The sequence below is a fragment of the Drosophila kikkawai genome, chromosome 3R, assembly GCF_030179895.1.
Source record: "Drosophila kikkawai strain 14028-0561.14 chromosome 3R, DkikHiC1v2, whole genome shotgun sequence".
Classification (NCBI taxonomy): Eukaryota; Metazoa; Arthropoda; class Insecta; order Diptera; family Drosophilidae; genus Drosophila; species Drosophila kikkawai.
In genome coordinates, this window is record NC_091731.1 from 24,656,217 (window position 1) to 24,681,887 (window position 25,671).

At 42.5% G+C, this 25,671-nt stretch overlaps 2 protein-coding genes across 3 annotated transcripts; one reads left to right on the forward strand and one right to left on the reverse strand.

Moving 5' to 3' along the window:
* Positions 1-5,637: 5,637 nt before the first annotated feature.
* On the reverse strand, positions 5,638-17,888 carry Gasp (Chitin binding Peritrophin-A domain-containing protein Gasp). Of its 2 annotated transcripts, none has more exons than XM_017161275.3 (5): positions 17,739-17,888; positions 11,211-11,420; positions 10,959-11,147; positions 10,683-10,893; positions 5,638-6,371 (listed from the first exon to the last, which is right to left on the reverse strand). In XM_017161275.3, exons 1-5 carry the CDS (start codon positions 17,779-17,781, stop codon positions 6,317-6,319), a joined length of 708 nt encoding a protein of 235 aa, XP_017016764.1. In that variant the 5' UTR covers positions 17,782-17,888; the 3' UTR covers positions 5,638-6,316. The 2 variants fall into 2 exon arrangements, with proteins under 2 accessions (XP_017016764.1, XP_017016763.1); XM_017161274.3 differs by lacking the exon at positions 5,638-6,371 and adding an exon at positions 9,477-10,098.
* Obp83cd (Odorant-binding protein 83cd) lies at positions 14,124-25,602 on the forward strand. The gene is made up of 4 exons (XM_017161278.3): positions 14,124-14,139; positions 24,558-24,711; positions 24,771-25,100; positions 25,236-25,602. The coding sequence occupies exons 2-4, from the start codon at positions 24,661-24,663 to the stop codon at positions 25,581-25,583; spliced, it is 729 nt and encodes a 242-aa protein (XP_017016767.1). The 5' UTR covers positions 14,124-14,139; positions 24,558-24,660; the 3' UTR covers positions 25,584-25,602.
* Positions 25,603-25,671: the final 69 nt, after the last annotated feature.

Below are 25,671 nucleotides of genomic sequence, written 5' to 3' on the forward strand. Positions count from 1 at the left end.
ATTTTAAAGATAGTTCCACTGGAGATCAAATACTTATATAGTTAAGCTTCTCCGCATCCTGCATAATTCATTCCCTTGGGCAAACCATTAGCTGGCTCTTTTGGACTTTCGCTATGAAAAAGAGTACGGCCAGTTGGCAGGATTATGGGGCCAAACTAAATACAAATGTATGCATGTAAACAAGCGCCCACTTAAGCAACCTGCCACGCCCCCGCCAATCTGCTCCGCTCACCAATCCGCCAGCACCCCCGCCAGTGCCCCTTGTGTATTAATGTTCAGTGAAGCGATCAAAATCAAGTCGACTACGGCTAATGCTACGCACATTTCTGACTTTTTTATTATTCGTTGCTCGATCCTAACCGTCGATGGCCCAAACTGCCTGTGTGAACTTTCGCTTGTTATTTGCAATTTGGCTCGACAACAGGAGCAACAAGAAAAGGAAAAATAACAAGTAATAATGCTTTCGTCAATAACTTGCACGACCTCAGAATACCCGGGATTCACTTCTTAATGGAAAAAAAGTTGAATTTTTAGAAGATATATAGCAAGGTAAAAATCTGGTTTCATTTCATTTCATACTCCTTTGATTTATTTAAGCTGCAAAGAAGATAAAGTACCAAATCCTGGACCTCAAACGGATATGCTTACTACCTATATGGATTCAGTTCTTGATGGTCTATAACTTATAGAGCAGTTACAGGGTATAGAAACAACAACTACAGAAACAACTACAGAATTCAGTAGAAAAAGAAAGAGAGAGCTTTAATTCTATATGCGTACTGGCATTTCTGTTTGTTTTTGCCACTCGTCCTTCCTTGGCTTTCGTTTTTTAAGGTCGTTTACAGCAAACATTTCGTTTGGCAGGCGGATGATGTGGGAGTACGGGAGGAGGGTGAAAATGTATGTTATTATTATGGGGCATGTTGTTAACTACCCATACGCAAAACGCACTTCTTTCTACCCTCGGTTAAGGAATGGGACGTAGCATAAAACGGATTTGTGAAATCGCTTGGAAAAAATATAATCAAAATTGTTTTCAAATGACTTACAATTGCTACGGTTCGTACACAGCAAGAAAACTGTCTTAGGGAACAGATTTATACTTTTATATGATTTCTCTTGGTTGATAGTTGAAAGATTCTAGTATTATGATTTGTGTATTAAAACTAGGATTTTTTTGGATATTGTCTTTGGAATGTTAAGAATCTTTTATTTTATTTACCCTAAATCAAATTATTCAAGTTTCATAGAGACATTGTTTAAGAAAACTGCCCCAAGGTCGTCAATTACGTTTCGCACACTGCAGGCAAGGGCAGGTCTGCCCCTAGAAATGGAGCCAAGAATCGGGGAATGTAATTATGCGACTGGGTCCGGGGTGTCAACTGTCAGCCAATCGCCGTAACTTAAGCCACGCATTTGCCGCTGACAACTGGAAAAATTGCCGTTTTTATGGGCCACTCCATTGGGAGATTGGTGGCCAGTTGGCTGACCCAAGGAATGTGCCACCGTCTCTCACCCCCTGGCCATTTTTCGGTATGCGTCGAGTTAATAGCAGACGCCATTGTTAGACAGAGTCCTTCGGCAATTACTTTGCGCTCCATTATTCGCTCCCACGCACTGCGGATCCTTGGGTAAATAAGTGGGAAAGTGCGAAGCACCCTTCTGGGATCATTACAGTTTTCTAGCTTTAAGTTGATCAACATTCATCGGTTCTTTTGTTATTTGATGTGTGTGCCTGCACTTCGAAATGTGAAAGGAATTATCCCCTAAAAAATGGAAAAACGATGTAATATTATTCCCAATCAAATTATAAATTATTTTCTTTCTGAAGGTGTGACAATTTTGTAATTTATCTAAATAAAACTTTGGAAATACGCAGCATAAAATGAGAACATTATGGAACTTTGTATCTAGGCAGAGGTCTCTGCCAGTTTCAATATTTTATGATGGCCGCCATTGAACCCTCCGCAAGGAGCACATAAATTCACCAAAACGCAGGCAATGTATCGCTCCTTCAGAGAGGAGCAGAGAGAAGGAACGGCGCCCAACAATGCAGGAAAATGTTGTAGAAAAATACCATACTCAGATGTCCTCATTCCAAGCCCTCCAGAAACCTCCCTTTGCCCGCAGAGGAAAGACAAAAACTACGTACACATCATCATTGTCAATTGCCGGATGTGGGGTTGGTCTCTAGCAGGCGGGAAAAGCGGGAAAAGCTAGCAGAGCGAGCAATCGCTGCCGCTGTATTCATTGTTGCCACGTAATTGCATTTCGCTATCGCAGATATTTATAGCTCCACTCGGTCAAGAGCGGCAGTGGCAGTGGCCACTGCTTTGGCAGCAACAGATTTTTCCTAGCAAATGCGGTCAACCGCAAAAGCGCAGCGGCAAAGTCGTTACAAGGATAAGGGCGTTAGAGCGCATTGCTCGTTGCTGTTGCTGTTGCTGCTGCAGCTGGGCATTAGTCCTCGCCAGGCAAATAAAAATAAGCAATGTCTGGGCCCGGTTTCGCGTCGCCGTTGTCATGAAGCGTATTGAACACCGAACAGCCAACGTTGGGAGCCGAGGACTGAGCATTGGGCAGGGCCATTGTCATTGCATTCCGCGTCATGGAAGAAACGGAACGAAACTACACCGAGAGAAAGGAATCCAAGAGGTGTATTAAATAATGCAATTTCATATATTAGGAAACAAGATATCTATAATTTACTTTACTATTACATTTCCATGTAAGAAATACTTAAGGTTTCATTTAAATGGCTTACTTTTGCACCATTTTCCCTGAGTGGTTGCCACCCCAAAGGAAACTGCGAATAAACCATTTTTTGCCGCTGCTATGCTGCCACTTATTCGAAGAAGTACTTGCCGACTGGGCCGCATTAGTGGCCCGCTCAACAATGGCCAGTGGAAGCCAATTTTTATTGAATCAAGCCGGGCTCGGTTGCAATGACCAATGAATAAGACGACTCGAATGGTAGGACCAGGCCTGCGTGAAGTGTGATAAGCTTTCATGAAATGGACTAACGCTTGAGAGGGATATATAGTGCAGGGAGGAAAGTATATGGTTTCCATAAGAACATAAAGCATCTGGAGAAATATGCGATACAAATTTAGTTTGTCAAGGTCTCTGATCCCTAGAAAACTCCTTGTAGAGTCTGGTCTCCATCTTGGGGGGCCTTTATGCTATTCCTTTTGATCAATTGATTAAGTCTAAAATGATTTTTGCAATATTTCTCATATGCAAAGCCATTCGCACTGCACTTACCTTGATTGCCCCGTCCCTACATTCGGTTGCACGGACTGTTTATTCTCGCCGCCTTTGATGTTACTTGAAATGAAAATGTGACCTCTGGCCCCTTGGCCACCACAAGCGACGATTGGCGAATAAATTTGGCACACCCGACACTGGGACATACACACATATACATACATACTCTTAGGTATGTAAAGGCTATTGCAAGCATAATTTTCTTTGCTGCCATTTGGCGTGTATTGCTTTTGCTGTTGCTGCTGGTGCTGCTACCGATGTCGCTACTGTTGTGTTGCTGCTGTTGCGTTGCTTTGTTGTTGCAATTGCAGTTTTTGCACGTTATACGAGCCATTTGCAGCAGCAACTACAAGCAACTGCATTGCGGCAGTTGTTGTTGCCGGTGGCTCCGGTTGTCCTGAGCTGTACTGAGCTGAACTAAACTGAACCTGGGGCCCAAGAGTCTCGGAGTTGGAGTAATTGCCATCACGTCGCTGGCCAGGAAAAAGGCAGTGTAGAAGCAAGGCAAGACAGTTTCGGGATCGGAGCGAAAAGGATAGGATTGCAGAGAGAAAAACATAATAAGAAAACTATACTTTTATATCCAAGAGTTTATTTATTACTGTATTTTATCTATTATAATTTGTATTATTAATTTTATTAGCATTAAATTCTTTTATTTTAATTTCGATTTTGATAAAGTGTACATTACAACTTGAAGAAAGTATTTTGTAAGAATTCAAGAAAGTATTTTGTAACACTTACTTTAATTTCTATTGTAATCTCCTTTTTGGAATATTTTTGTTAGTTTTAATATTTGTTTATTAAAACATAAGCTATCGCAGGGCTCAACGATCAAATGAAATACATAAAATAAATTAAAAAGGAACCACACAAAATATGACAATTTGCTAATTGGTTTTTCTCTCTGTGTGTGTGTGTATACTGGCCATAGAAATATTCTAAAAATTGCAATGCATAATTTACGTCTGGCCGAGTCCACAACTAATGTAGCAGCAGCTGGCAACTGGAAAAATGCAACTGCCATCTGCCTAAATAATAAATAAAAAAGGATATGTGAGTGTTGGCCATGTTTATAGTGCTGTTCTTGTTGCTGTTGTCGTTGTTGCCATTGCTATTGACGTTGTTGTAGTTGCCAATGCCATTGTCATTAGCCGTTGGGCAAATAATTTACTTTACCACATTTACTTCGATAACTAACCATTGTGTTGTTGCTGCTGCTGCTGTTGCTGTTTCTACTGCTGCTGCTGCTGCTCTTGTTGCTGTCGTCCTTTGTTGCTGTTGTTGTTGGTCGAGGCGTCTGGTCGCCATTGTGACCATACACACACAAGCAAACAGCCGCAAATGCACAGAAAAAAAGGGACTACTAGATTAAAGGTAGATATACTTTTTGTCTTTAAAACAAATTATTTTTAGGATATAAATTGTAAATTTTTGGAGTAAGAATTTATCAATGGAATTGTAATAAAAATTATAAATTTCATCAAATATAATTTGAAATTAAATATCCACACTTAAAGGTCATATTATTTATACTTTATAACTTGCATAGAAAAACAATCTCTAATCGAACTTACCTATATGTAATTTACTAATAGCTTCTGCATTTTTCTCAGTGCACGTATTGATAGCCAGGCGAATGGCACTGGGCGGGGGCTCCTGGGTGGTGGCTGTGTTCCACTTATTGATTTCAATTAACATGCAACAGCATGTCTTCCCGCTGCAGCATGCAACATCCCCCTTTGTTGCTGCCGCTTTTCAATCTTTTCATAGGCTAATGTTACACTTGTGCGTCGTTAGAGCTGCCCCCTGGCCCGACCCCCTTTCCGCCCACCGATAACCGACCACCGCCCACCATTTTGAGCCCCCGCGCGGCCTGTGTGTGCAGGGGGCTGCTGCCCCTTTGTTCCTGCTGGCTGGAAGGCTGACTGGCTGGCTGCCTGCTGCTGCTCCGAGTCGGGTCTCCAATAATTATCAATTTTGCGAGAGAGTTTGGATATTTTGTGCGCCTTTGTTTACTTACTTGTTTTTTGGTTTAAGGCATTCAGCTGCTATTCGCCTGGCAAACAGTGCGTATGCGTGTTGTGTCTTGCGGTTTGCCTAGTAAATTGTGGCCCAGAGAGCTGGCTTTGGGAAAGTGCCAAATGAAAAATCCAAGCTCTACTCAGCTGATTAAAATATATGTGCAGGCCGGGGGCAAGTGCAATGCAATAAATAAAGGAAAGTCGTTGGCTGGATTGGCATTTCAAAGGGGGGAATAATATTTGCAGAATAGCTCTGAGAGTTCGCTTTTGGTTTGAACAAAAATTTTCATTTTATTTCGCATTTACATAAACGTTAACTTAAAGTCTAAACTGAATCTAGATATGTACATTGAAGTTATACGAGAGTGGGGGCGCGTACGTTTGTGGTTTCTTGAGTATTTAGTTAAATAAGTTAAATTTGACTTTTGCGGCCACTGTGGTGGCCATGGAATAAGCGGCCACGCCGCCTGTCGCCTCAGAAAACGTATCTCGGTATCGATTCTGAGATAATCTCAAGTCCGGACTTCGACATAAAGATGTGGGGTCCACCTGCGACTATTTTCTCACTGGGCTATTTTTCGGGGGTTATTCTGTGCTCAGTCTTTAAAGTAAACTGTACGATTTCTAGGTTTTTTATGCTCAATGCCTGTGATACACTGAAAATAACGCTGTCTCCTTTTGACTCTCTGACATTTAGGTTCCAGATTAAGTCATTTAAATTTGTACAATAGATCAAAAATATAAATACTTGCTGCTTAAAAGCTTATCTATAATTCAAGCCTGTCTTAAGAGTCAATCGTGTGAAATTGTTTGAAATCAGGCATTTAGTTCTGCAATTTTTCTCTCAGTGGTGTTGTGTGTCGGTGTATGTATGTGCTTGGCAAGTATTTTAAGCCCACTGTTATTGTGGTTTCCTCCTGATCCTTCTCCATCCTTTGGCTCCTTTTGTCGCCTCTCTCTTCTTCTTGACTTTCAGCCCCCAAACTGCCGTAATGTTAGTGTCTGTGTGTGTGTGTGCTGTTCTTTTAATAGCCCAATTTTTTTAAAGCTTTCAGGTCTACATCGCCATAGTAATCCTCGCTGTAAAAAGGAGAAACGGGAAGTATTAAGTAAATAAAAAATTCCTTGTTAAATAACATTCAAAAGGAGAAATTTGGTTTTTAGGGGTTTCCTTGGCCCGGCTCTGATTTGTTTAATTAAATTGTTTTGTGTCTTGCCAGTCACGCGCTGAGTAATTTATGCGATGTATGCATATACATGGTTAACAAGTCAACAGAATTTGATTAGGTAACTCAAAGGAATTTTATTTATTTTTTTTCGAGTTCAACTTCTGTTTCATTCTGCCCCGGGTTTCTGTTCATATTTTTCCTGGTTTTTGCTTGAGCCCGTCGGTTTGTGTTGAAAATTGACAAAGGAAATATTTATTAAAACCGTAATTAAAAATAATATTGTTAAAATCTTGTTACGAGTCCCGTGGACGCGAGGGGCAGCTCACCCCACACGCAAGGATTTGTGGCCTGGCCAGATAAAACGAAATAGCAAAGAGGAAAGAGCGAGCAAAGCAACAGGACGTCAAGGATTAAAAGACGCTAGCTGGTTCGGCTGCCTTCTGGCCGCAATAACAACATTATCAGCGAACAACAAATTGCCTTTAAAGCGCAGGAAACAAGGACGAGTGCGATGCGAGGAGACGTGGCGTGCCTCTTGCTGCCAGGACATGCATGTCCTTTTGCCCTCTTCCAACAGCCACACTTGAAGATAAGCCATACACAATTACTAAACTGAATAACTATTCTTACGATTTTTTTTTTTTCAATTAAAAGATGTTCCAATCTTTGGATACTATTTTAAAATTTAAGTGATTTAATTTATTTATTTTAGATCCATTTTTATTTTTTCGAGTGCACTCGAACTTAGCTTCATATAAAATGCGCGCTGTGTGTGCGGATCTGGGCAGCGAATGACAAAAAGCGCAAGGCTATTAAATTAAATTAAATGGAATTGACCAAAAACCAAGGACAGCACTGGGTCCTTGTTGAGAAGTCAGCACCATAAATGTTGCGGCTTAGTCGCCGCCCCTGATGAAGACGCGGATCATGACAGCGCGGAGGGTGTAAGCTGCAAAATATGGCTCTTGTTTAGTGGTCCAAAATTGTTTTTCTTTTATTTACGTTTCTATTTTATTCGGGACTTTCTTGGCCAAGTTAAGCCAGAGCCCTCGACTCTCTGCTGTTGTATACGTATATATATTTATATATATTGACAAGCAGTGGCTGGCTCATAACTTTTCGCAGTCGCAGCCAGCTAACCTGCCCCCTAGTTTTATGTTCTGCCTGTGCGTTTATATCATCATTAAAATTAATTAGAGTCCAAATGTTAAAAGGATTTCATTGCCAGGCGGACAGACACAGAGTCCGGCTATTATCCGTCAAGAGTTACATTCAGTTACTCAGCTATGGTTGCCCAGACACTGCTGCACGGAGAATAAAACCAGCCCTGCTCCCTTAAGGTTACAATTTCTAATAAGTTGGTAGCTGAAAATTAAATCTTTATGGCCATGAAAATAAATCTTTTTTTCTTCTTGGTCGCCAGATTATTTATAAACAAACTAGTTAATATATATTAGTTGTTGTAGGTTTTTTTAAGTGCCTTAGTTGTCGGTGCAACTTTGTCAGAGTGAAAATCATTTTTGTTTATAAAACACTTTTATGTGCATTGCGTTCTTGCGTTTTTTTGCAACTAACCTCAGCTGGCAGCAGCATAAGCAGGACACACGGCGAGCCAAAGGACTCTAATGGGCAGGGTCAGGGCAAGTTTTAATTGAAGATTGCTTACTTGGTGCACTTAAGTGGCAGCCAGCAGCAACAACAAAGGCGGGCAAAGAGTATTTCAAAATATATTAAAGTAAAAGATGACATCCGGTGGTTAGTGTGTGGTCCCTAGTCCAAAGAGAGGAGCAAGGATAACGTTAGCGGGAGGCATTAAGAGCTGAGCCAAAAGCAACATCAAAACTGAATGGATGCAGGCGACTTTATGTTCATATTTGCCCAAAAATTCCGAGAGCTCTTTACGCGGCTTTTCTATGCCAAAAAGAGCTTATGCGACACACAGGAACGCTTACTCGAGAGGGCTGGCAATGTCCTTTAGCCGCCCCGAAAGCAGCGAGAACTTGTGCCTTGAGTTTGTATAGTTTTATAATTTTTATTTAATTAGTTTTAAAACTTTTTTCCAGTGTTTGTGTGTGAGCCATAAATGCACACAGGCAGTGGATCCGCATGCACTGAGAAAAGTATTACTTAAGAAGAAGATTCCAGGGAGTAGCAGAGGGAAATATACCAGAATTTAGGGTGAATTGTGTAAAAATTATTTAGTTACTAGCAATAAAACTTCTTTTGAACTATTTATTCCTAATTTATTTATTTATTTTTCTCTGTGCCCACCCACACAGACGAGAGAGAGACACTCGCATAAAGCAGCAAAAGTTAAAGTTTCCAGCTTTTATGAGTTAGTGGGGACAAAGTGAAGCCCCACCCGAATTCAAGCCCTAAAACTGGGGGGACCTTGTCGAGGTGCCACTGCCCCACGATTTCCCCCTTTCCCTGTTCGCTTTCCCATTTCCCTTTTCCCTCTTTGGTAAATGTGTGAGTGTGCCGCCCGTTCTGCCTGCAATTGTGTTGATAATTTGAAAATTCATTTAAAGTTTTTGTATCGCGTTTTTGTTTATAGAATCTAATGAATAATTAACAAAGTTCTTGTGCATTTGAAAAGACGTCGGCAAAGACTTCCTGGTCGTTCCGAAATGCCAGCCAACTTTTCATTTGCGGCAAATATGGCTGGCGCCGCAAACTTTCATGTTTACTTATTATTTACAGACTCTAACGACAAGTCAGCCATTTTTCGCTGATGAAGAAAAAATATCACACACACTTGTACAGTAATTTACGGAAAAAAATCTATTTCCCTCAAAACTTTTCAAACTGCGACGCAGCCCGCGCACTTTAAGATGGAAAAAGTTGAGCGGAAATGAAAAGTTAAATGGGTGGTAAAAGAAATGTGACACACATAGAGCTGATCAATGTTGTTTTTGTTTTTTAATATATTTTTTTGTTTTTCGTTTTTATGTATAAAATAAAATTATAAGCTTATAAACAAGGATCACTTAAAATGTACAAATCTCTAAATTTTACGCTTCATTTTGAACGCTTTCCGCTTCTTTCCTCGACGTTCTTCTTTATTTTCCTTTACAAAATTTTGTGTCTTTGCCTTCGAGCCTAAATTTTTCAGGGCAATTTGGATGTCTTTAAATTTGTTTGCTCAACATTTAATGAAAAAAGAAACATGAAGAGACAGAGCAATAGTTTCACTCAGGTGAAAGACGAAAGAGGGAGATTTATAAATTAGAAACACAGAGGTCAACTGAGAAGAATGGCAGGAAAAGAGTTTTTTATGCGAATTCGAATTAGGATTTGTGGCTGGCTGAGTATTCTCTCATTTTTCTTGTTTTGTTTTTCATTTGTTCTTCTTTTCTTTTTGTGATGTGAGGGAAAGTATTGGCAGGATGGGAAGTAGGGTTCTGAGTTGATTGATCTTGTTGTATTGTTGTTGTTGTTGTTCTTTAGTTATTGTTGTTAAAGTTGTAGGTTGTTGTTGTAGTTGTAGTTGTAGTTGTAATTATTATGTTTATGAGGAGGAGGAGGAGGCAGCTTTGGTTTTGGGCGCGCCCTTAGTGCGGCCTTCACTGTTCAATCCAGCTAGAAGCTCGCTCTTGCGGATGCTCTTCAAATCCAGATCGCCGTAGTAGTCTTCGCTGTAATTGTAAATGGGACCAAGGTAAAGAGATATGTCAGAATAGGCCTGAGATATGGATAATGTGAGATATGTGATATGCGATCTGTTCAGTAGAGTTGACTTGAGTTGAGTGAACAGTGGACAGTGGACAGTGAAAGCAAAGAGGGTGAGGAGTGAGATGATGGGTGCGGAGAGGTGCAAGCGTGGCAATAACCCCTGAACTTAATTACAAACTAAATTTAGAATTCAAAAATAAATTTGCAACAGAAATACATCTAAGACAAGAGTAAGGCTTACATTTTAGAAGCAACAACTAAGATCAAATAGATTTTAATCAAACATTTTATTTAATTCATTTTATATTTAACGTTATGATGCTAAAAAGCCAACTCCTAGCTAGTGCCCTCCTTTATTCTTCATAATATTTAAATAATATTTCCCCAAATCCAAATTTCAGAATAATTTAAAGAAGAAATCGTAACTGTTCCTGTCAAACCCTGAGCAATGGTATTTTCTGAGTGCAAAGCAAGACAACAATCAAACCAGGTGCCAGCCTCGAAGATATCCTTTAAAAAAGCAACAAAATAAAGTGAAAGCACTTACCATCCGGGAACATCCTCGGGATCCTCGCAGTTGCCAGTGCCGTCACTGTCACCAATCTTGAACACAGTGCCGATGGGGCATCCGTACTCGCGGGCCACGCCCTCCAGGCAGATGTAGTATTTGCGGCAGTCCTCAGGGTGGGCGTGACGCGAGAAGGAACCGGCGTTGGCCAGCTCACCGGCCGCAGGGCAGGAGAATCCATTGGCCACCTCTGCAATAACGGGGTTTAAGAGTCAGTTATGCTGTTAGTTACACCCTAGAGTTTCCTTGACCCACCTTCGTTCTTGCACTCGGGCACCTGGTCAGCCCACATGCACACGCGAGCATCACGATCGTAGGCCAGTCCGGGGGAGCACTGGTATCTGGAGGGCTCGCCATTCCAGCAGTTCCAGAACACGTCACACTTGTTCTCGTCGGGGAAGATGCCGTACAGGCGGGAGCAGTGGGGAGTGGTGATTGGGGGCTCTGTGGATGCGAATGGTACCATTTTAGGTGCTTTCCTCTTGAGATTTCAATTGTCTAACTCACCCAGCTCTGTGCGATCACCGCAGTCGACGTTGTGCAGATAGTCGCAGTTCTCGGTAAGGTATTTCGAGTCTGTGGCATCGAAGGCCAGGCCATTGCCGCAGGTCTTCAGATCGGAGACGCCGTTGTCACACTTCCAGTATTTGTCGCACGACGTATCGTGGGGATAGAACCCGAAGTCATCGGGGCATTTAAAGCTACTTTGGGCCACAGCTGCAATGAGAAAGGAGGAATTAATATTATAAACTATTAGGTTTAGTGGAAAATATGATCAGCTTTTCGTTTTCCGCTTGCAGCATTAAACCAGACTACATCACATGTTGAGAAAGGAGGTTTTCCATTCAAAAAATTCCCTTCACAATGCTGTTTTTCTACGTGTAGACTAGCTAGCAACGTGGCTTTCCATTTGTGCTTGTCCTCCAGACCGGTGGACGACTACAAATGAACCCGAAAAAGTCGCACACAAAGAAGAACTCATAGATGAGATGAGGAATCCCAGCAACTGTTCAAGCCAAGCAGATGCAGATACACACGTAGCCAAGATGCTGCTTATTATCATTATGACGGCAAGGCGAGCCGAGGACGACGATGATGACGATGGCCTGGGCAGGGCCATTTGTCATCTGGCCCGAGAGGCATTCACTTTAAAAAGTCAGATGTCTGACAGAGAGACGACGGTTGCCAATAAATCTCGAAGGCAACTTTCAGCATCGCAGGCACACACACGGATCGCTGACAACTCAGGGCCAACTGCATTTACTTTTGTTTCGTGCGCCGCTCTTCTCTGGCCCGTTTTTCGGGTAAGAAATTACACTGAACCCTGCTGTCGCAGCACCTGAAACCCGCCACCAAGGACTTATCCCCGTCCCCGTGGCACCTCGTCGCATCACTCTATATGTTTGTCTCTGTGGAAGCTGAGCTCAGTGCAACCGCAGAGCGTAACGAACTAAATTGCATTTGTACAACTAACTAATGCGGTATTTGCACCGGCACCGAATTGCATTTTCTGCATTTTCTATATACCATATATACACTTATATACGGCATGGAAAATCAAACGGCAACAGTCAGAAAATAATTACCCGCGCGGAGACTGGCATTGAAAAGAATTCCTCGCGAAATGAACAAAATATCCCCTTTCCGGTGAGTGGGCCATGTGTGATAATCTAATTGCGAAGCCACAGAGTTGCGGTCGCGTTTCATTTCCAATGTTCAATGTTCAATCAAAAGTGCGCATCAATTGCCTAAGCTGTGGACTCAGTCCTGCGCCACCCACGGTGCCAGGCGATGGGCGATGGGCACTGGGCCAAAAAGAGCCCTGGGTAACCGCATGAATGCAACAATTGAATGAAAAAAGTAAGCGGGAGTGAAACATGGAAAAATCAGCAACCGATTCGCTGGCCTGCATAAACAACATGCAATTTCCATTCGATTTTGTGTATGTAAACTAATCAAATATCAAATTTTAGACACATTTGTGCTGTTGCTATAGCGTCGAATAAATCAAAACGGTGGCATCCATAAAATTATATGCGTGGGTCTTAATTAAAAATGGTTATTTTCGCTGCGTATTTACTTTTACCGAATAAACGCAGTATCATCGAACACACATGTATGGTTGGCTTAGTCAGTCATTTAGCCAGTTCCGAAGCGTCAATAAAAAAGAGAAATATTGATGTTGATTCGTTCTGCGTTCTACGCCTCGCATTTGTTTATTGTAATTTCGTTAATTACGCAGTTCGAGTTTCGATAGCAGCTTCAATTTAAATCTGAATTTATAAGCGCAGCTGGCGTATTTGTTATACTTTTAAGATGCCACGATCTCTAATTTATGGCTATTATTGGGGATCTTGTGAGATTAGGCTGCGACATCAATTAGCCGGGAATTTCATGATTCGAGGACGGCCATTCCCGAGCACTTAGCCAGCGAGCATTCACGGGAGGCACCGTTGCACCTGCAACTGTGCGGAAAAAGTGCAATCTGGCATTGTTGCCTGCAGCAACCACAGGAATGAACCGCAGTCCTAATGCCTTCGTAAACACACTCACACACTGGCGATGATTGTGCACTTAGGGCTGTGTGTGTGTGTTTGTTTGCGTCGCCACATGTTTTCTAAGCAATTACTTAGGCACCTGGCGCACCGTGCGTATGCGCAATATTTCCTTAAGGCAAGTAAGCGAGTACGGAACTATCGCCAATTTAAATCAAATAGATTTTGAGCTTTACCTTCACAGAAACTCTTTAAATAGCAATCTTCGGTTCACAATTACTTCATAAATTAAGCGCCATATCCTGGTCTTTGAATTTCATTTTAAATTTTACGATCAAAGAGACTGACTCATTAAAGCCAGTCCAGGAATCGGGACAAAGCAGTCGCTGCGAATTTAAGTGGAAAAGACAACATCTAACCATATCACGCGCAGCTTCTAGCTATTATCTAACGAGAGCCGAGATTCTGCCGACATGACATAACGTCTAAATTACCTTCGACAAACCGCAAGACCAGAGAACCCACCAGAAGCTAGCGGGCCAAACGAAAATGAAAGCAAAAAGCCAGGCTAGCCCACATTCTCGACCGAAACCGGTTGGGCCGGGCCGGGCCAGATTCTAGACCAACAACTAACCCTCTCTGAAGTCTGGCAATCCGGCTGTCTTTTGTTCTCGACGGTGCCGAGCGGCACACCTTGGAAATGAATAGTTTGACCGGCATGCCAATGCAATATGGAGTACGTATGGATATAAGCCCCCGGCCGGCAGTCGCCACGTGAGCCAGCGCATTATTTATAAGCCAGTTAGACTGATTGCCTGGTGTTGCATGTTATTTAATTTACTGTTTGGCCATAATTGTTTTATCTATCAGCCCGGTGCGCTTAATTACATTTTTTTGCTCCTTTGGCGCAAAACAACAATGCGATCGGGTGTCCGTGAATGGTGAGTGTGTTATGTGTTTATACGCATTTAAATAATACATTTTTATTGACATTTTAACAGTAAAGCCGACATTTGCGTTGGTCCCGTTGGTTGATTGCACACCATTGGCAGCGGCTGACCCCCGGCTGCTGCTGTTTATCATTTGTACATCCGCTCGTCCATTAACATAATCATTTAATTAACCAAAAATGTACACAACACACAAATTACAAACTTTATTAAGCGGCTCTCGGCGCGAGCGGGGCAAAAAAAAACTCGGTATAATGAAATTAATTTATGTTTCACTTAAATGACAGACACTGTCAAGATGCAAATACACGGTAATGCAAATAAATTCATAATTTAAAATTAACAAATGAATGCGTTAGCAAATTTGCAATTTGTTCATATACTTGTATGCGTTGTCAATAATTCATTGCCATATTCTGTAATTAGATGCGAACGATTCGTGGACAATAGGTTTGCAGAAAACCAACGCGAAGTATGTCTTATCCCTTAACATGATCATTTTGGCTGTAGGTTTTCCATCAGATATCAGCTTATGAATATATATTTTTAGCCACAGCTCCTGTATCTGCGTTCTGGGGACTTGAACGCGTCGCCTTGCTGCGAGGATATCATGACAAATGATGACAAATTCGCATTGCATGCCGGCCAACTGGGCTGTCAGCCCATAAATACGAGTATCAGAGCAATGAACCCGGGCATTAGCATTTGGCATGCCAGCAAACAAATCTATGGGGCATTGGGAAGGACTCCTGTCTGGACTCATAATCGCTTCTAGCTCCTGTGGTTGCAATCACAGGTTGCCTCTTTTTGCGGCACCCGTGGCAGCACAAGTGTGTATCTATCATTTGGCTGTGGCTGTGGCTGAGGCAAATTTGCTGCCCCGTAACTGGCGGCGGCTCTGTGGTGTTATTTTTATCGCTGTTTGCACTGTTGTCTGGCAAGACAGCGCCAAGACATTGCCGCCGTATAAATCAAGAAAATTGCTGACATTTAAGCACGTTTTGTTGTGGAGCCTTCGGCCCGTTTGGTATTTACCCGGCAACAACAGCACTCGAGCATTTCCGCTAAATGCTGTTGCCTTCTCCCAAAAACTGTTTTTGCATACGGTTCACCACCGCCTCAGCGCCGACAACACCGTAATGATATTTAAATATTTGCCCACATTGTTGCCGGCATGTCCCGTATGTGGGTTAATCTGCGTTCGAATTGTTTTGTCTATTGTTTGCCCATTTCTCGATAGTTGTTGAGTGGGCAGTGTGGAAAGGAAACTATATTTTTGCATTGTATTTAATTTTATTAGCATTCCCTTAAAAGTAATTTAAATACCTCATATGGGATATTGAATTTAGTAAAAAAAACTCTTTTTATTGAACCCAATATTACCCACAGTGTAAAGTCCTGCTGCAGAGTAATAGTTTCGTGCTGTCGCAGACTGAACCATAAATCCTTTTAGCCCAAGCAGGCGACTTAGCCGCTGAATAGATATGATTCCTTCAAATTTAACGCATCGTCGCTGCCGCTTTTGGAAAAATTGATTTGCAATGCTTCGCGTGCCGTGCCAAAAGTGGCATGCAAATTGAGTTTTAAAAGCCTTGTATTCTGGCCCTCCTTGTTGTTGGCCATAAATCAGCATAGATAGCCGCAGCCCTTGTAACTCTGTGTGTGTTTGTTGGCCTAATGCAACCTATAGAATCCGTCCGCAGCCCTCCGCAGTTGCATGTCGACCGCGCGCGGCCCTTTTCGTTTGATTTTGTTGCCACAAAATAAAAACCTTTCAAGCGTGACTTGCTGCCGCGTTGTCTGTGTGTGGCAATAGAAAAATGGCAAAATTTATTTTGTATGTCTTTGGCCACATTCTTGTTTTTTAGCTGCGGTCGGTGTTAGTTTTCCGATAGCAGAAAACACAAAACAAAAGTCACAGCACGACGCAACCAAAATGCGGAAATTTATTGTGTGCTGCGGCTCGCTTTTTCGGAAATCTTTGCAACGCTTAAATTGTTTATCGCCGTGATTAGCGGGCTTGTAACTTTTTCGACCCCCACTTGTACGGGGGGAAGTACTTGCCGCTGGGCGGGCTTTAAACTTGGCAGCGAGCAGGCGCAACAAGCGGCCAAGTGAATAGCGCTCAAATGGGCAAGTGCCGTTGCATAATTAATGGCAACTTGAACTTGACAATGCTCGAGCGGCTTCTCATCGAAACGGGCCCATTAAAGCGTTTATGTTTCGGGCCGTTGTTAAGTTTAATAACTTTGGATTGCCGGCAATTAAAATTTAGCAGCGAAATTGCCTTTGCGGCCATGCACGACTTGGCAGACAAAAAGAAAAAAAAAAAAATGCATGGCACGCAATTTGCAAAAATTGTTAAGTTGAATAACCAAAAAAGCAAACGGGTTTCAATTTGACTTCATTTCATTTTTTGTTTTGTTTTTAATTTGAGGAGCGGCTGTGCTTGTTGCGTAGTTAAAATTCCTGAGCCTAGCCCAGTTGCCATTATTTTTTTATTGGGTCTCATCCATTAGGCATCTTGGCTGTGTTTATCTAAAAAGCTTTTCAATGTCAATGTCAGAAATCAAGCAATTTGCGAATTTTCGGTGGCCATAACTACTGACCGACCACACCCTCTGCGAAGGCAGCTGAAACCGAAAGACGAAACCCGAAGCGAAGTCCAACGCTCCAGTTTCGTAACCGGACTGGGATTAGATAACCTGCAGCGCGGATCTAAATATCGCTTACAACACCAGAGATCGATTGCAAAATCGAGCTGCAGCGGAGCCAGACGATGGTCTCTGTTGTAACTTCTCCCAGCTTTTAAGGCGGCGTCGATGAGGTAATGAAATCGAACCGAACTGAACCGCACCAAACCAATAGATGTGGAGATTCGTGGCTGCAGATATTACACCGAACAAAAACATTAAAGCATTAAAGCCCACACAACTATAGTCAGGCATTCCCCTTGAGCATTTTTTGAAAGAAAACTAAATTTCAGTGAGAGACAAGGTAGGGGTTTTGGGTTTCGGAAGAACTCTAGCCAAGGAATTTTTCTTAAAAATAGAATTTTTAATTCTTAAAATTTCAATATTTGAAAACTCTCAATTGAAAATTTTACTTTTTGAATAATAACAGAATACTGATCAGAGATATTTATTTTCCTCAAGAACGAAGATAATTACAAATATCCTGCCTGGTTTTCAAATTAATTCTCGATTCGAGCTTATTTTTCCGAGTGTGCCTATGCACATGCATAGTAAGTGTATCTTTTTGTATTGGGAAAATGCAAGCTAATGCGCCTGGGTTGGGCTGACTTGCTCAATTAAATTACATTTCCCTCTGGTCTCGCTTTTCGTTTGCGTTTTCGATGTCGATGTCGATTTCGATTTCGAGTTCGTTTTTGGATACGAGGTAAAAGTGGAGCAGTGATAGTTGATTTACCCGTCGTTGCACAAGCACACTCTCGATTTTGCACTCTAAATTTTCAGCACTCAAGTGTCCTTCATGTTGCGCAAGCGGAAAAGCTGGCTGGACGCCTCTACTTTTCCACATCCATTTCCATTTCCATTTCCATTTCACTTAGCTAGCTAAGAGATACATACCGGCTCCGAATAATGCCACGAACACCACGAGAAACTTCTTCATTTTGGCGAGTAGGAGTTGTCTTTTTTTGTATTATTTGAGGGGGTACCGACGGACCGCACTTGAGAAACAGAAAACAGAAAGCAGAATCACCTCTGGCACCGACGACTTCGACTGTGAGTGGCTGCCTGCTGGCGCTGCCGCTTTTTATACCGCTGCGCATGCGCGGCGTCGCGAACAATCCATGCGCCGGCCGCGGCAGAGACTGCGGCCGAGGCAGCAGCTGCGACAGAGGCAGCGACATTGCAACGGTGTTCGTAGCAGCCAGCTTTTTGTAGCAGCTCTCTTTCACTCTCCATCTCTCTCTCTAGCTTTTTCCCACTCCCAGCGACTGGTTTCGTATGCAGCCAGCGACGTGGCGTCGGCAGAGAGCTGCCTCTGCCGCGGTATCCGTCGACGTCGCTGCCGACGCCGGCGTCTATTGTTGTGGCCCAAACCATTTGTCAATTGATCTTTTTTTTGCCTTACACTTTTGCTGCCTGCGCTTTGCATTTTTCGCCTTTTCTTTATTATATTTTGTGTTATTTTTAAGGTGGGGGTGCAAATGGAATTTTTGCCTGAAAGTTCAGAGGGATGTGTGTGTCTGTGTGTGTGTGTGTGGGCAACTAGCATTCAATTTGTATCTGCAGCTAATCACGGCTGAGGGCACGGCATCGTGCAATCCGCAAGATAGTTAGATTCATGGCTGAACTTCACCTCTCTGCGTATGAGTCACGCGACTGGCATTTTCTAGGTGATCTGGAAATTGCGCATACGCCGCATAGGCATCACTTCGAAGAGGGAAAATTATTTATTAAATTTAAAAACTAATATTTAAGCTTTAAACATGCAATTAAATATATTTTAAAGGGGATGTTTATCTAACAAATTGCATTAGATTTAATACTGTTTACCAATAATCACCATATTAGCATGATTTCCTAATGCGATGGTCAACCGGTGGCCGGCAATGCAACTCGAGTTATGCCGCCATCCCCATCTCTATCCCCCGCAAAACAAAATGGAAATGTATGCGTAAATAAGTAAACAGACAGCGAGAGCCATTTAGCCCGTAGTCACTCAACTGGCTGGCATTTAAAACAGGCCGTCATCTCGGGTATACAGTGCGTGCCAGTAAAAGGTAGGCCAGCCAGTTGCTGTTACTGCTATTTCTTTGTTGTTTATTTTTTAGTTATTCGAGTAATTGTTGCAGTTGCAGCGGCAGCGGCAGCAGCGGCTATTAAAAATGACCCAGCTCGGCGGTCAACGGCAGCCACTCAGCGGCGCCTTCGAGTGGCAAGAAGAGGGGAGAAATCAGAAAAAAATGTCTGCAATTAAATGCAAGAAATGTGATTCAAGGTTTCGGAATGCAGGAAGAATATTAAATTACAGTCAGCGACTGCTGCAGAACAATTACAGCTGGCTCTGATGAAAAGTCGAACCCAGTGCACTGAGAGGAAAGCCAAGCCCAGAAAGTAACACAAGAAATCTGATACCAGTCACAAAGGGGATTTTGTTAAAGGACAGTCGAGGGAGAGTTTTTGTATACATATTAAGTTAAGGGAAGACTAAAATTATCCTGTAGATATCATAATAATTATTCATAGGTTTCGTAGCAAATATTTATCAAGCTTAAATAAATTTTAAGATGTATATTTTATTTATTTCAAAAGTATCTATAAGATTTCACCATGTTGCCAGGCGGTGTCTCCTTTTTTCTTTCCGTGCTGGGCTCGAGTTCAGTTGAGTTCGGCTCTGAGCACAGTTGATCCGTGTTGCCAGAGTTGGCTGTGTGTTATTGAAGTGGAGGCTAGAAGACTTGCGACTGCTGCCTACATGTCCAGACGGCGAACCAGTTTTAGAAGTGCAAAAGCAACAGCAGCCGCGGCAACTACTGGATAAACTGCAACCGAGCTACCTTGTCAGCTATGCTTTCGCTTTCAGTAGTTACTCATAGGCCAGTTAGGTATTTGGCTTTTGTTTCAGGAGCCAAAGCCCAGATTTTCCCGGTTCTTTTGGGGTCGAGAAACGGGTTCTACTGCCAGCTGAATTTGTGTTGGGCATTTCTGGGGGGGGGGGAGTGCAACGGGGCGTGGCCATCAACCCGAATGCCAAATTATGTCGGAGCAGTTTCGAATTCTTCTGTCCAGCTTAGACTATCATAGTAATTTGCGAGCGCGAAATTAAAAAGATATTTCGAAAATGCAAAATTGCATCAGATCGCCGGGAGATTGTGAGCGGTGCTTTTAATTGTTGATTTTAGCAGGCCATTTGTGGGTGGGTGCGGCTGCAGTCTACAGTCGCCAGTCTGCAAACGCCATCACCATCACCATCGCCATCGCATGTGCAACGCGGAAGAAAAGTTGTTTGGCCTGAACGACACCCCCTCCCCTTCCCCCTCCCCCGCGCAACCACACGTGTTAAGTGCATGCATCGCACAGATACGAGCACTCACAGATACTCGCCTTCGCACACACACACACACAGTCAGACAGGGCAGTCTGCGATCGGGGGGGTTATCTTTTAGTTTGGCTTATTTGGCCCGGCCAATCGGGTTCTCGGGCATTTGGCAAGTGCATTGGTAATTTGTCGGCGAGTCGCGTTCGTGACTGGAATCTTTCGATTCACACACAGTCCGTTAGAACGGTTTCCATTTAATTATGCCTATTTGTATATGCAACGCCGCCTTGCTCAACTGCAGCTCCGTTCGACCTAGTTCGGTGGGTGTGGTGGAAAGTCAGGCCGTTAATTACAATGGGAGGCTAGTTGTCACTCTATATCTAGAATCAATAAAGCTATCTAAGGTTACATGCAAATAAGCTAGATACTAGGCCTCTGGGCAAGGTCTAGGCTATGCCTATGCCCCGAGGCTAGGACAAATTCACATATGTGATTATCACTTAAGCTGTGGGAAATATAAATAAATGGAAAATACTTATAATTAACATGTGGGACAGTGAAAACCACTTAAAAATAGGACCGTCTTATTGTAATTTAAAACATTTACATTTATGCAGCTAATTTGAAATAAGTATTACTTTATAATTATTTATATTCAGTGTTAGTTGGTGACCTCAACTGTACACTCCTAAACACATCTTCATTTATCGTTTTTAGCAACAATATAATCGTCCGTCAAGCCCTAACCCAACTCCGCAGGCTCGACAATTGTTTTGAAGTGTGTGTTCGCTCACCTTGTCTTCCGTTAATTTTTATGTCACTTTATGGCAGCTGATGGCAATATTTTTTACATAAGCCAATTCCGTTGGCCAACCCCGAGGGGCCCGAAAATACGGCAACCGAAATGGCCCGGGTCAGTGGAAAACTGCAGCGGCGAGTGCAGCGGCCAAGCGTTTTATTCGAACGTAACGGCATGATTTCAATATATTGAACAATAGCATTTCTTATTTCTCATTTCACAGTTTACAGTTTTCATTTATTAACTAATTTGGGATTTATGTAATCCCCAAGTGGCAGGCCTCGGTCTCAACCGATTACACGCAACCACAGTCCGAGGTCAATGATCAGTGAAATTTACTTTCAAAATCCGTTGAAAAGTGCTTGCTTCCAAAGCTAATGTATCTCGCAGGGCGGAAGCCAGGGAGATTGCTCCGGAGATTAATTTGTAAGATCCAAAATCCGACAGCCGCTTGAGGAGTTGGAGAGCATTTTGGGTGTTCCAAAATTGGGCACAGCCACCGCCCAAACTCAAAAGGCAAACACAAAACACCAAGAGCCCAAAACCCGAATCCCATCAATACCATCCCATCGTCATTGGCAGCAGCACACACACCTTCATTAGGCGGGCTGCATTTTACCACACTTGAAATCGCAACACAATGAATAAATCTGCATAATTAATTCCCACCTAGCCAAGATGCCGAGTTAATGAGTTGGATGTTTTGCACCAAATTGAAGGCAACAATCACGCACAGGTTGTTGACTTCTTCAATGTTTCACCACAGAGAGAAAAAAAGGGGGAACTCTGTGATGCTGATCGAAGAATGTTAAAAAATGTTGAACTTAATGCAAATGAGTTGGAATAGATACAAAATTTAGAAAATACAAATTATTATAATATACAAAAATTACTATTATTTCATCTGCGGGCGTGAGGAGATGAAACTAAAATTCGTATTATATAATCTCTAAGTTGGATTCCAGATGAATTTCCAGATGTCAATATACTACTCTACACTTGCCTTTCATTGTTTTTCAACCTTCATAGCAAAGTATCATTAAACCATCTGAAAAGTGACTTGGAAATATTCTTCTCCGTGCAACTTACTTTCGTTTTCGGTTCGATATGGCTTTTCGGTCCAGCTGCTGGATTTGGACACACATAAAATCCACATGCCGCCTAGATGTATTTTTAATTATGGCCATTTCACGGGCACCTCCCTCGAAAAGCCGAAAAGGCAAGCCCTCGAAACAACTGAAGCAGAAGCAACCCCGTTAAGTGGAGCTTTGATTTGCATGGCAAATGTGCCAAAAATTGCACAACCCTCGCCGCAATAAGTTGATGTATTTTTAATTATATTTGCCAGGCCCAATTTGTAAATGTCATTAAACGCAGCTGGCCTGCATTTAGTGGCAAGTTCGGTTCCCAACTGAGCCAAGGACACGCGCTCATTGTTATCGGTCCGAGCATCTGCCTGCTTTTATCAAAAGGCTAGTTAATGCATTGAACACGAATCGAATCGGATCGGATTCGATTTTCGTCTCAGTTTCCGTCCAGGCCCGGCCGAGCTACGAGTCTCTTTCTCACCATAAAACACTGTTGCTAAAAAAAAAAGAAGCCAACGCGAAACGTACGAACGCACCCTGGCAAAAACTGGGTTATAACCTTGAAAACTCGCACAAAAGAAACGCTTTTAAATTCCAGCTTCTCAATAAATTCAGCGGACTTCGGCGGGAGGAAAGAAATTAATGCGACAGGTCGCAGCCCTGCCGAAATGTATTCAAATCTATGCTGAGCCGGTCTCAATGAAAATGCTAAGCACCCGAGACTGGCTCTGGGATCGTTTTGAAATCGCCCCGTCCCGGCCAGAAACGCGGTGTTGCCAAAGTTGCAGGCGGCTGCATTTCAAATTGCCAAAGGTCAGGCCCCGCTGCATCGCATCTTTTTACGGTCCAGTCCGGACAGTCCAGTTTACCGCCTGTCTGTGCTGATTCCTCCTGCACTATAGCTGCATCGGCCGCGTCGGTGGTGCTGGCTGGGCTGCTGTGTCGTCATCGTTGTCATCGCGGTTGCCCCACCGAAAGCCGTTTGGCAACAACTGGCGGCGGGGCAAAACAATTAACTATATAACGAAAATTTGTTCAGATTGTGACTGTGCGAGAGTGAAAGAAGAGAGGAAATCGAAAACTGGATTTATAATTTTTACGGCCAAACACGCAAGAAAACGAGCCAAGGTCATTGCGAAGAAATTGTGAGGGAAACGTGCACAGAAACAAAACTTTATTTGTAAAGAAAAAACCCAAGTCTATTTTAACTTAAATTAATTTAAAATCTTCAAAGAAAAACAATAAAAAATATTTAATTTATACCTAAAAAGATGTCATAGATACACATTTGTAATTCAAGTTTTTAAATGCAGATAATTAACCATTTTTATCTGCAAAATTAGAAAGGATGCAATAGTTGAATACTTGTATTACACGGAAACTAGAATAAGTAAAATTGATTTATTCCTAAAAGTCAAACAGAATAATATAAAAATAAAATTAAATCTGCGTCACGAAATCTTAGAAATAGTGACTAAATATTTTTACAATTTCTAAAAGTGTGTCTTTCGCAGAATTGTTTACAAAATAAAATGTAAATTAGTTTTCAATTCAAAGAATGTTTTTTTTTTTTTTGAGTGACTGGGATTCGTGGAAGTGGAAGCCGCATCAGTTGTTTTTGTTGACTGTTTGGCCGATCCGGCAGAACCACTTTGGAGTTATTTGCTGTCTTGCCCACTTGCAATTGCGACGATGAAGAGATCTTCATCGGCCCGGGATGATGTGGACGATGATGCGACGTGTTTTGTTAAACATGTTTTGGCCAGTGGTGGTGCGCGATTCCGAAAACCCGAATCCGGTTGCTCGTTGCTCAAAAATGCGTAAAGTGGGACGACGATGTCGCTCCTTTACAAGCCCCGGCCGAGCAGAAAAGACATTATTAAGAGCCCGACAAGTGGCCGGGCAAAATGCCAAAACAAAAACACAAAATCAATTAACAGCATTCGATGGCAGCACGGTTCCAGTAACTGCCGTTGTGGCCCCGTTGGCAGGTGTTGATCAATAAAAATGCAACTGGGCAGCGGGCCCATCGCCGGCGATCCGTGATCAGCGATCTGCGATCCGCAATCGTTGCGCAATCGATTGCCGCCTTTGAGGTTCTTTTGCGCAAGCGAGGCCGAAAACTTGAACCGGGAGCCGTGATTAGGGCGTGTTATCAGCTGCCGATTCGGCATTCACGGTTTGAACTTGAGTTAACCGAAAATTGGGTTATCAATTACATAGTGTAGCATAGCATCACACTGAAAAAAAAATCTGTTTTCTGAGTTTTTTATTTCTTAATTTTGGTAATTGTAAGATAATGTATTTGCAAAACAAATAGTTGATAATATTTACAAAGTTTTGCAGTCAGCAAATTCAATTATTTATATACATACATAATACAAAAAGTATATTTTTGAGTAAGTACATATATTATAAGAGTCAAATCAAACATTTTAAATCAATTACATCAGCTTGGACGATTTGTATTATTGTATTGTATTTTGCTTTATTTCCGTGTCTAATCTCTAAAGATTGCGAGGTGGTTGATGATATTTTCGCCAGAGCTTCAGTATTTAATTAAGCGCAGAACGTGTACTAGCAAACTGCTAGAAAAATAGAAATTATTGCCCAGCCATGCAAATAAGAAGTGGATTGCTGGTAGCCATATGCCTTTGGCTCTCTGTGGTGGGTGAAAAATGAAATTTTTAAAGGAGAATTGTTACCAACTTCAGTATATTTCATAGATGGAGAGCCTGGCTCTGCTGGATCACGAGGGCGAGATCATCAACAAGTGCATTCAGAGCTACGGAGGACTGACTCCGGAGCTTGGCGAGCGGCTGGAGCGTTTTAAGGAGTGGTCGGAGAGCTACGAGGAAATTCCCTGCTTCACCCAGTGCTACCTGAGTGAGATGTTCGACTTCTACAACAACCAGACGGGCTTCGATAGCGCCGGCGTCGAGAGGGTTTTTGGAGCCCCCATTTATGCGGCCTGCCGGAAGAAGTTGGAGCTGCCCGAGGGATCTGGCCACAGCAGTTGCACGCATGCCTATGCGGGTTTCCATTGCCTGACCAAAGTGAGTAGTCAGCGATAAGTAGAGTCCAGTGACCTCAGAGATGCCAAATATGAGGGATTTAAGAAAATCGTTAATTTAATTTAATTTATATTATATTTTCAAAAATTATTCAACTTAAATCTGACACTTCTTTAGATGGAAGGCCACCCCTTCATGGTGATCGAGAGCATGCCAAACTTGACGAAGGTGGCCAAAGACGCCATGAAGGACTGCCTGCAGGTGGTGGACCAGGACGAGTGGAGTAGCTTTGCAGCTTTTGCCAGCTTTCCCGTCGTAGAGCCAATACCCTGCTACACGCGCTGCTTCTTGGATAAGCTGGGTGTCTTTGACCAGAAGCTACGCCGCTGGCGCATCCCGGCCATGCAACAGAAGCTGGGCGTTCCGGCCAAGGGAGCTCGCTACGGTGCCTGCCACCAGCGCAGGGGTCGCAATCCATGTGCCACCTATTACCAACAGTTCACCTGCTACGTTTTGGCCATTTGAGCAAACAACAAAAATATATACACGAAATTTGAATAAATAATGTCAAATACAACTTAAAATAAGTAAAGTTTTTGTTCTTCAAAGTAAG